Below are 12,734 nucleotides of genomic sequence, written 5' to 3'. Positions count from 1 at the left end.
TATGCCAAATTCTCACTCTACCATCTGAATGTCTCAACAGAAATCGAGACTCATCAGACCAGGCAACATATTTCCAGTCTTCAACTGTCCAATTTTGGTGAGCTCATGCAAATTGTAGCCTCTTTTTCCTATTTATAGTGGAGATGAGTGGTACTCGGTGGGGTCTTCTGCTGTTGTAGCCCATCCGCCTCAAGGTTGTGCGTGTTGTGGCTTCACAAATGCTTTGCTGCATACCTCGGTTGTAACGAGTGGTTATTTCAGTCAAAGTTGCTCTTCTATCAGCTTGAATCAGTCGGCTCATTCTCCTCTGACCTCTAGCATCAACAAGACATTTTAGCCCACAGGACTGCCGCATACTGGATGTTTTTCCCTTTTTACACATTCTTTGTAAACCCTAGAAACCCCCAGTAACTGAGCAGATTGTGAAATACTCAGACTGGTCCGTCTGAGACCAACAACCATGTCACGCTCAAAATTGCTTAAATCACCTTTCTTTCCCATTCAGTTTGGAATTCAGGAGATTGTCTTGACCAGGACCACACCCCTAAATGCATTGAAGCAACTGCCATGTGATTGGTTGATTAGATAATTGCATTAATAAGAAATTGAACAGGTGTTCCTAATAATCCTTTAGGTGAGCGTATCCCGTATAATGTATCATTTCTGTTTGTCTCTACAAAAGATGTCTTCAGTGATCAGATTGCATTCTTTGCATTCTTTCCAGTAATGTGATGTGCTGCCGAAATGAGTCTAACCCCAATAATATGCAAACACAAACCAAGTGATCAGTTATTTAACAAGACCTTACAAGATATACAATGTTACGCTGTACAATGTTATTATAAGTAGCTGTGCTGCCCATTTAATAATGTGTCAGTATGGGTGTTTTTATTATTTTTATTTCAGGCTGAGCAGATGATTGTATTTTAAAAGAAACCTTTTAAAACAAATGTAAGATGGATCAGGCAAATCTCATTGCTAGAAGCGGTTAAAGTCCCAATGCTCTGATCACACTATGACCTATTTCTTTATTTGAAGACAATCTGTCTCTCAAATGAACACTGACCTTAAATCAGTAGCAGATTCATTTCAAAGTAGGATGCCCTCCATTCCTGAAATAAAATGATGTCCTGATGTAACCTAATTCAGAATGTGAGAGCTGTTTATATGCACATACATCAGTTTTGCACTAAAGCTGCAATCAGTAATTTATACTGATAAAAAGGGTTAAACACAAAGAAATAAAATCTACATGTTTTGATAAACTGCTGTTTAAAATGTTATACACTTAGGTCTAGTCGACACGGACACAGGTATTTTTATAACCGTGACTTTTTTTCACGCTGTTCGGCGATTCGTCCAGACGAAAACGCAGTATCAGGGCACTGAAGCCAAATATTTTTGAAAACCCCTGCCAGGGTGAGGATTTTAAGAAATGCCGGTTGCAGTGTTGTCATGTAGACAGTACAACCAGGGTTTTTGCCTTGCAACGTCATTTGTTGGGCTTCTGATTGGCCAAGGTGGCTTTACGATTTGGGTTGAAACGCCGCCTGCTGGTGTGGCATGCTCTTGACAGCGCTTGCTAGCGTGTTTTTGCTTTTTCATGAGGACTGAGATTTCTTTGGAGGAAAAACTCTTATAAAAATACCCCTGTGGACTAGGCCTTAGATTTTAGTAATATATGAATTCTAGAAAGGGCTGTTTTGTACTTTATTAAGCTGATCTGGGTGCGTCATCATGAGATCGTGTGATCAGAGTAACTGCTACATTCATATCACATCAGAATTAACATTATTTAAGGTTCTTTGTCAAAATTGTTGGGAATTCTGAGCTTTTGTGTGATTTTATAGTATTTTATGAGATTAAAATGTTTTGTGCATCATTTAGGGCAGTGTTTCCCAACCCACGGCACAGTTTTGATAAGTAAACAAATCTTATGGTAGACCACTATCACAATAAGCATAAACAGAACTGGACAAACCTGTATTGCAATGCTTAAATGACTTGTTAAACTGGAATATTATAGTGAATTTAATGTAGTACTCACATTTAATGTGAAACTTGATCTTATTTGATGAACACAAAGATGATATCCTGGTTGGAATTAATAAGAGAGACACATGCAGCTGTGATAAACTCAGTAACCTGGTAGTTAGCTTAGAGTGCTTTTTCAAACACTGTGCCATGTTATTTTTCCACGGCACACCAAACAAGTGGTCATGACACACTAATTATATTTTTAACCTATGCACAATATAAGTCATATCCGACAATAGCGCTATACTACTACTACTACTACTACTACAGTACTACTACTACTACTACTACGGTAGTGCTTTCAGAGCAAGGCACTGACATTTCTGACACAATGCCTTCTAATCCAAGCAACATACATTTTACGTTATGATGAGCCTGTTCTCAGCAATGCTCTTGTCGGCTGAACAATGGTAACTTTTTAAAAAAACACCGTAAAATACAAACTTATCAGAATGCTAACAGAGTAGACTAAACATTAATAAGTCTCCCTGTGTTTCATCTTGATTAAAAGTGCATAAATTAAAACTTTATTTTGACATTTACTCTTAACATTTAAGTTTTATGCAAATCATCCTGAAAACTGAAAATCCCTGTCCACTTGCAGCAATACTCATTTAATACAACACAAATTATTCATGTAGTACCAATGCGAATTATTGAACTTAGTTAACATGATTAAAATAAAATATATGGTTTAAAGCAGTGGTTCTCAAACTTTTTCAGTCTGCGGCCCCCCTTGTGTACAGTGCATTCTTTCGCGGACCCCCAAAAGAAAATTTATGACAAAAACAGTTCTAAAATGTAATATTTTAATTAAACAAAACATATTAAATTATACCTAGTAGTGCTGTTGGTTAGTTGGCTTATTATTTTTTAGGTTTTATTACACAGAATTCATGATAAATGAATGTTTTTTTAAATGTCATAAAACTGGGGCCCCCTGGCACCATCTCGCGGCCCCCAGTTTGAGAACCACTGGTTTAAAGGATGGTTAAAATCCTTTTTCAGTGTGTTTGAGACGCTTGACTGAATCATGTTAAAATGAAAACATCAACATAAGCCAAAGCGTTATTATTTCAAGAAAGTTTAACATAATGCAATTGTGTTGGACTGAGAAACAATGGTGTTAAATCAAAACGAATGGTTTACATAAAGTAAACAGTGTCAAAAAAAAATTTTTCAGTGCAGATATTCATACTGTGCACAAATCAGTGTTAATGTTTGTGCTTTAGTTAGTCAATTACATATCTGGTGTGTGCATATGGTTACATACTCAATGTATATACATTTCATTTGCGTTTGAACAGTTTTATGTAGCCTTTATATATCGTATGTTTGCAGTAATGATTTAGTGTGCTTACCTTCTCATTTGGTATTTTATATTGTTTAACATTTTGGGGTTTCCTTTGATTCAGTCCTCATTTGCACCCTGTGACATCACAGTCATGATTAAAATATGGCTCATAAGGTTCATACCAAAATGTTTTATCACCATCTGTTATACTGTGCCATTTTCTTGTTTAAAATCTCAATTTCAAACTAGATACAATAAAAAAGTGATGTAATGTACATGTTTACACAGGAATCATGATTATGCATGTGACAAAATTCAGTTTTTTGACTGTCTGTATTTTCAAACCATTACAATCTGACAGCTACAGTTTGACCAACTATTTAGCTGGGTGGAGTTCATGCCACCCTGACTCTTATGATTTTAGGTCATTTGTAAAATCTCAGTGGTTTTAGAGTCATTCACACACAGTTTTGGGAGATTAGCCTCTGTTACAGGAAAGAGCAGATCATCATCACGTTAAAACTTCCTTCCTCTACATGCAGTCACCCTCCAGGGTCCATCAGCGCCAGCCCTCAGAAAGACCCTCTCTTCTCCGGTCTGAAGACCCAGAGAGTGCTGAAACAAACCCATCTGCTAGAGTATATTATAGAGATTCAAAAACTATTTTATCAGTCTTCAGACGAGCAAGAAGATCTTTATTACCCTTATTATGGTGTAATATTATATCATTTGTGCTTCGAGAAGAAACCACTAACTGGAGTCTTCGTTTTCTGATAGATGAGCTAAGAATCAGAAATAGGACAACTGCAGCTCTTGACATCAGATGGGACGGGGAATTCCCTGAGCGGCTTTAGCGTCAAAAGAACCCTGAAGTCATCATGAGCGAGGTACGTTTGTCTTCAGAGTTAAAACCTTCTCCACCGGTTTACCCCAAACTTACTTCAGCTGCCAGAGTAAGCTTTCTCCATCCAAGACCAGGACAGGACAACCACACAAGGACTTCAGGGGTTAAACCCAAACTGAGTCCTAAGCCTCTGGTCCTTCCACCAGTTCCTGCCATTTCAACCATAGCTCCAGGTAAGCCGCGGCAGCCACACACCAGCTGGGTTCACAGCGCCAAACAAAAAGAAGAGGCTGGTGTTCACAACCGAGGAAAAAACAGTAACGGGACGTCTTTTCTGTCTGCGGTTATTGAGCGGACCTCACAGCTGTATGGAGATAAATATACACCTGCACTTCTTCAAAAGTCCTCAACGACTGCAGCTGTGACATCACATCCTGAAAAGATGACTTCATCACAGAACACCATGATGCCATCAGCCAAGGTCAGACATTATTCATATTTACACACTGTATATACTAGTGTATTAAATAATAAATATTACTTGTTAAAGTCTGAATGATTGGCATGTGGGTCCAAGTGTTTTCAGCACACATCAGATTAGATATGTTATATTCTGAACTTAGAAGAGGGAGTAAGGTTTGAACGCACTGGATGTTTGTCTCTCCACCCAGATGAGCAGATAACAGCTGATATCTCAGTCCCATCTCTGCCATATCTCACATTAAATGGTCCAGAAACAATTTTCATCTTCCTCTTCTACTTCTTACATGTTGCAGAAATCGCTTTAAAAAATATTTTAATGCATGCATTACACAAGAAACAAGTCACTGGATTACATTACAAAATATCAAAACAAGTGGCATTTATGTTAAAGTAAAAAAAGTACAAAAGCACTTTTAAAGCCACACAAACATGAGTTTGCTATGTTTAATAAAATGTTTAATAAATTTTTTCAGCGCTTTTAAATAAGCTTTCTTAAAACATTGGGGAATTGAAACACATCATACAACATATTATGTAATGTTTTATGTTATCATGAGAATTTTTAAATCAACTTAGTATCTGATAGAGAGCCAGTGCAGAGATTTTAATTTGATGATTATATGATCACTAACCCTAGACCATCTCAGGATACAGGCTGCTGAATTTACATATATTTCACATTTAGATTTAAAGGGGACATATCATATTTCATGTTTAAGTGCTATATTTGGGTCACCAGTGCTTCTATTAACTAGTAAATGTGATAAAGATCAACCCAGTAATTTAGTTTTGGTAAACCATTCTCTGCAAGCATGTGAAAAAATAGATAACTGAAATGTAGCTCCCCTTGTGATGTCAGATAGGGATAATACCGCCCCTAATCTGCACTATCAAACCACGCCACTGTCATTTAGTGCAGAGATCAACTCATTTGCATGTAAAATGACACACCCAAAATGGCACATTTTTGCTCACACCTACAAAGTGGCAATTTAAACATGATATAATAAATTATCTGGTATTATGAGCTAAAAACTTTACATATGTACTTTGGGGACACTAAAGTTTTATTTGACATATTATAAAAGTCTTGTAAAATGTCCCCTTTAAGCATTTGGCAGATGCTTTTATCCAAAGTGACTTATAGTGCATTAAAAAGTACACTTTTTTTATCAATATGTGGGTTCCCTTGGAACCCATGACCTTTTGCAATGGTAATGCAATTACTGCTATACTGAAATAGGAATTTCAAATATTCTTTAGGGGTTGATTTTAAAATATAGAGGTCAATGCAAGAAAACACAAAGGTGTTTATTAGGATAAAAACGTCTGTAAGGATGCAATATTTCTGAGGTGAAAGAACGCATCTTACTCTAAATGTGAGGTTCTAACTTTAAGTAAGAGTCAGAAAACAAAATCATTGACAGGCAACGTGACATCTCCAGTATGCAGTTGACTGGAGAATCCAATAAACATTACATCTGTCTTAAAACTATACAACTGGTAGCCATCATCTTTATCTCAATAGATATTGTGACACTTTTGAGTTTATGAGATAAACTACACATGTAGTTGTTTTGCTAAGACATTTTCGGTAAATAATGCTTCTGCACGCAGAATCCAACATTCAGTTTTGTAAATGAATTATTTATTATATTTGTTGCCACATGTTGTTGAATTTCAAATAGTTTTCTTTTGCTCTGCTCAGTGTTTAACAAAGTAAATCGAGCATTTAAATAAATAAGCACAGTAAAAACCTGTCCTGAAGTGTTGTGTAATCTAAATCTAGTTTAGCTTGTAAATCAGTATGTTTAGTATATTTAATAGTTACTACTTTCAATTGTAAGTAACACCTTAATTATACTGACTGAATTTCTTTTCACACAGCTCTCTGAGCAGCAGACTCTGATCTTAAATATCTACATTATTTATGTTCATTCCTGAAAATAAACAAACACTTTTCAAATGGTGTTTTCAGAATAAGAACTGTTGCTAATTGCTGTCACAGTTTTATTTTGGCCTCTTTTGTCTTGTTGGCAGGTGAACCAAAAATTTGTTAGGATTTCTGGCTATTTTGTAAGTGCAAAGATCAGCTTTTGGCATGTTGTCTGACCACTTGTGATTCTGACATCTTCTCGCCCTGGCAGTCCTGTCACCTCATGGGATAGCAAAGTATTCATTAAACAAACACTTCAGGGGCATGAATTAGGTCATCTAGATATTTTTACCTGATTTTGTCATGAACACTGATGTGATGCACTGTTTTATAGCGGTAGCCTATAAGGGGACCCCCGGTGTATGTAGATAAAAAGGTCTCGTTCTAAGGTAATAAATACATAATGGTTCATAATGAAAGTTTTTTTTACACCCCTGATAATACAGTTATGTATTTTATTTTGCATTTCTGTCGAGAGATCCTTCTAAAAAATACACACTGCACCTTTAAGGGTTGAAATGGGCTTTGTGAGATCTTTGTGAGTCTCCTGGTTGAATTTTGTCGCATTTCAGAGAAACGTGTGAGCAGTAACACTGGCTGGTGTAAAAAACGTTAAGGGCATTTTTCTCGGTTTCAGTGTTTGCGTAGTTACTGCACTTAGCCGTTGTAGGGCAGCATAGTATGGAAGTGGGCATATTTGGACAGCTCTATATATCTCATACTTGAAAAGATATGTTCAGCATTCTGACTACTTTAAGGAGTCATTTTCCATTCATAAAATGATAAAGAAATTAAAAGACAATTTTACTTCCTAACAATTGTGAGATTTGACTATAATGTTGAAATTTCTTCTAAAGGTATTTGCATAATGTGCATTCATAACAAATCTGCGTGCTTACGTATAACATTAACAAACATATGAATAATAATAAACTTTAAAAATAGTACTGTAAGGCCTGTCATCGACGTGGTCGAGTCTTTTTTACATTGTGTTCTCTGCAAAATCTGTGAACACATTTTTGTACGCCCATTTTTATAAGTCTCATGATAACTAATCATCCCTGCAAGATGCCATTGTGTTTTTGTTTTCTCCGCCGGTGAAAAATAGAGCTTTTCTTTATTTCATATTTCAAACTGTAGTTAAGTAAGTAAGACTAAGAAATAAAATGTAGAAAAAAAGTAATTTCTTAGTTTTTAAATCTTTTTTTTTTCATTTTATAAACAAGGCGACAGTAGGATCTGTGTGCAGATTAAAACCTTTAATGATCCCAAACATCCACAAAAAATACATGACATGCTAGTCTTCCAGTCTGACCAGTTGAAGAAGTGTCCAAAACCGCTCTAAAACCAGCCTGCTTCACCACTTTAAACCACATCAGCTTGTCTTTTTCCATATTTGCAAACTCCATATAATCTTAATATTTTTTGTCTGTTGGTTTTCTAACTTTTTTGTATATTCATACAGCATATCACTTAAAGCAACAGTTCACCCAAAAATCTATATTCTGCAATAATTTACTTACTTTTATGTTGTTACAAACCTGTATACATTTCTTTGTTCTTATAAACACAAAGGATGATATTTTGAGGAATCAGAACAAAGAAATGTATACAGGTTTGTAACAACAAGAGAGTGAGTAAATGATGACAGAATTTTTATTTTGGGTCAACTATCCATTTAAAATTATACTTCAGTGTATAATAAAACTTACACTGTAAAAAATGTCTGTAGAAATTACAGTATTACTTGCAGCTGGTTGCCAGTAACTTACTGTAGATTTTACATGTGTGTTATTTACTGGCACAGTTTGTTAAGTTAAATTAACATGAAACATTTTCAGTCTTTATCTTCTACAGTAAGTTACTGGCAACCAGCTGCATAATTACAGCAATTTTTTACAGTGTACAACATAATTTACTCACCCACAAGCCATCCTCAATGTACATTATTATTATTTTTAGACAAACACAATCAGTTATATTAAATGTCCTTGCTCTTCCAAGCTTAAAAGAGTAGTAGCCTAAACAAGGATTACCATCAGAAGGCTTTTATTAGCCTACTGGAGCTGTTGATGGTTCCCTGGTCCCTGTTAAAGACCTCATGATGGTTTGATATGCAGTTTTCTTTAAATATTTCTTGATGAAAACAGTGATGGACACTATTGAGACACATGGGTGTTTGTTAAAATGTAGTCCTGATGGCTGGTGATGTCTATGCTCCAACACATCTGTACCTATAGACAGTTTCATCGGACGCATATATAGATCTATTATTGACTCCCTATGACAAATCGCTTGATTGTTTACTTATCTTTGTAAGTTGCTTTAGATAAAAGCGTCTCCTAAATGCCTAAATGTAAATGTACAATATAAATACATAATTTTTAAAATATCTCTAATTGCATCTGAAAAAGATATTCATGTACCGTACCTGTCAAATTTCGGATTTAAAAAAAGGGACATTTTCCGGCGCCCACCGCAAGCCCACCACCCCAACCAAGATCCATCCTTACATTTTAAGACAGGTATTATAGCTTAAATGACAACACAAAAGGGTATATATTTAAAGGCTTATTAACATATTTTCTGTTCATTTAACATTGCTTGCCTTTACATTTTATTTTTATTCCACACATTTTTTTTCATATTGCTTTTCTTTTACAGTTTTTCTTTTCATTTCACATAACTGTTCTTTAAAGAAGGGTAAAATCCGGGACTTTCCCGGTACATCAAGGATGGTTTAAGGGTGTAAATCATGTGTTTTTTTTTTATTATATGCCAGAGTATCCCTTTAACATAGTGACATCTAGGGGCTTTTTAAAAATAAACATGCACAAGCTATGGATTTGCTTGCATGTGTTTACGGGGCAGTCTTGTTGACGTCTATTCTTATTATTAACCTGACGATTAAAAAAAACTTGACTGAACACAGCATCCTTCAAGTAACCAGATCGTATAGATCCATGAACATTTTTACCACAACACAGAAATAATAAATTAAATATGTGATGCTTCACTGAATTTATGAAATTATAATAACTACTATTGAATTGAATACTCTGTTGCTACGTGCTCAAAGGTATGTATATATGTTTTATCCCAAAAATAGTACTTTTCAGTGCATAAAAAAGGACTGTACCAACTAACAAGAGACTGAGGGGAATTGAACACACACACAGACACACACACACACACACACACACACACACACACACACACACACACACACACACACACACACACACACACACACACACAGAGAGAGAGAGAGAGAGAGAGAGAGAGAGAGAGAGAGAGAGAGAGAAAGGGAGCACAAAATACATTTTACTTTTCATTTTTGTTCGCAATACCTCTTCGCAGCCCAGTTGCAAATGCTTTGGAAATATAAAAGTACAGTTTTCGTTTTTTCCTATAAAGCACACTTACATTAAAAATGAACATGGGGGGACTGTACTATCTGACACGAAACAAGGGGGATGACAACGCACACACAAGAAGGCGTGTTCACTGTATGCGGCGCTGCTAGAACCGACAGTGGTATGATATCAAAGTCACGCGAGAGCGGTCCGAAAAATCATCCGGAGAGGTTTAATTTCACCTCGCTCTCGCGGTACTTTGACGTCATCCACCTGTCAGTTCTTGCCACGTACAGACAGCGCGAGCAAGCGAATGAGGAATGTACCATTTGACACGAGACATGACAACACAACTGAGCGCTGTTTCTGTGATGTGAAGTAAATTACAGCGCTGCTGTCAACATCATCTTTGCATTATCTTTGGTGAATTACAATCTTTGTGTCGGTGAGTTTGACTTGTTGCTCATTTGTTTGATTCAGCGGGATTTCCCATAACTGTCTTCACGCGCTTTCACTTTTGCTGTATTTGTGTCTCACATTGAGTTTCAATCAGAGCGATTATTATATGCATTAAATCTGTGTTAGACACGAAATGATGTCTGACAGACATAAAGACACTTAAAATATGTTTTTATGGTCCATATGTGTGTATATCTCACATATGTGTTGTAACAGTGAAGCTAACATACTTTAGCACGCGCACGGATATTTGAATGATTGTAAACATGATAAACAAACAAACATGATGATGATGATGAAGGAGATAATGAGGATGATGCAGAAGAGAAATATGTTAGGGTGAGAGACACGAACTCTTTTCTCATCATCTTCATTAAGGGTTTAGTGATGTGTTAGCGCTGTTGTTTATAGCGACACGAATGATGATGAGTTACAGTAATATCATTCAAAATCTCTAAGGATCATATATAATGTGTGTGTGTTATAGTGCTTATATAAACCCAACAGACTTAAAGTCTCATGGCTACATAAGTTATCGTAGACCTAAATGTAAACATCACTGTTGAGTCTTTGTGTTCATTGTCTGATAATGAGCATCAGATCAACCAATCAGCTGTCAGATTCATTCACATTTAGTCCTTTATCAAGATTTTATCCAATGCTACTATAAAGTATACATTAAAAGACTATACATCATCAGTCCTGATGTTTAATGTAATGTATAACTTTATTTGTTCAGGTACAGTATTTTACTAAGCTATAGGGGAAGCTTTGCCCAAAGAGTGAGGTGGTGTTCGCTCATTTAAGTGCTCAGTTACATCCTCTTACATACTGGTTATTTGTTTAATAACCTTATCTTCTGACACGTGACTATCAGACTATAAAGTACACTATCAGTACTATTATATATTGACTCTGTCATGTAACCATAATCGAAGGCACAATGGTAAATCAATAACTGTTGGTTTATGAATCCTTTTGAGGGTTTGAACCCATGACCTTTGGGTTACTAGCCTAGATCTGTTACACTGTAGACCTGTGAGAATAGATGTAGAAATCATTTTATAATCATGCTTTATTTAGATGTTTTGTATATAGGAAAACAGGTGATCAAAATTAATGTGTGCTGTGTATCTTCTAACATATGTGTTCTGTAATTAAAAGCAGTTAAAATAAACACATACATTTTACATACATAAACATTTATGTGATAAATATTCTGGATGAAAAAATGCCTGTAAGCGGATGTTGGCTGCTTATAGTTTCTCGTGTGATTGTAGGATCTCACAACAGAAGATGCAAAGTCTCAGGATATCTTCTAATGTTTAAAGTGAGTTGTGTTTTAGCTTGTAAACACAGTCAGAAATAACAGTAAACCATGATAATTACTGTTTTAGGAAAATGAAGGTCACAGGTTGACATGCTGTCTGCGTGTTTTAAATATCAGGTTTACCCTGAGGACAAAACCTCAAACTCCTCACTGCACATTTTTGTATGTTTTTTTCCAAACTGTTGTGCTTTTATTTTTAGAAATCCATGTGTTTAAGGAACCGTTCACACAAACATGCAATTTGTTTTTATTTACTCATCATCATAGTAATTCCATCTTAAAGCAAGCACCTTAAAATGTATTAATCCTGCAGTTTGGTGGTGTCTACACTACTGCAAATGTGTGTTATATTGAAGTGATGAAGTATAGCCACATTGTGACCTGACACTGACGTTCATAATACAGAATAACTGTGGGTTTACACCAGATGCGAGTTCAACGATTTGCACGAGTAGATTACATACAAAGTCAATGCAAAGACGCGATCAGACGCGTCCTTGAAAATGTTCAACTCGAGCGAAATTTGGCATGACATGAAGTTAAATCCCGTGAGTAATCTAGAGCAAGCAACGCGATGCCATTGCACGTTTCGCGTTTGGTGTAAACCCACAGTAAGAAAGACATCAGCAGTAAGAATTTTAGCTTTGTGTATCTGTCAATGTTGTTTGTGTTTCAGTTAATTTTATTTCATGTTTATATGTACACTGGCGTGCATTACTGTTTCTTAAACAATATGGTGAGTAGGGCTGCGCGATTCATGTTAAAATGTGAATCACGATTTTTCTCCATGGGAATTGAGATCCCGATTCTCTCACCTGATTCTCTTCTTTTTACAAAAACATTTATTATGCACTTAACTTAAAAAAAATGTGCTACAGGACTTAATGATAACGTCTCTTTTCCTTATTTTAGAACCCTTAAAATTTAGAATAATTTAAAATATATTGGCTGTTAAATAGCACCTATGCTTTTTGTATTATCGATCTGGCCAACCT

At 35.8% G+C, this 12,734-nt stretch overlaps 1 protein-coding gene across 2 annotated transcripts in view; it reads left to right on the top strand.

Annotated features, from left to right (window-relative positions):
- Positions 1-4,194: 4,194 nt before the first annotated feature.
- The window catches only part of psd3l (pleckstrin and Sec7 domain containing 3, like), a 106,190-nt gene continuing 97,650 nt past the window's right edge, over positions 4,195-12,734 (top strand). Inside the window, exon 1 of one of the 2 annotated variants that reach the window (XM_055206805.2) lies at positions 4,195-4,656. In XM_055206805.2, coding sequence (XP_055062780.2) covers positions 4,210-4,656 — 447 coding nt within the window. In that variant the 5' untranslated portion in view covers positions 4,195-4,209. Of the gene's footprint in view, positions 4,657-11,715; positions 11,740-12,734 lie in introns of those variants that run through there. The other variant, XM_073873900.1, reaches the window with a different exon arrangement.

The sequence above is a fragment of the Misgurnus anguillicaudatus genome, chromosome 12 (genome assembly GCF_027580225.2).
Source record: "Misgurnus anguillicaudatus chromosome 12, ASM2758022v2, whole genome shotgun sequence".
In the NCBI taxonomy this organism is placed as follows: domain Eukaryota; kingdom Metazoa; phylum Chordata; class Actinopteri; order Cypriniformes; family Cobitidae; genus Misgurnus; species Misgurnus anguillicaudatus.
Note: the sequence above shows the minus strand (reverse complement) of the source record. Positions and strands in the feature narration are given on the sequence as shown.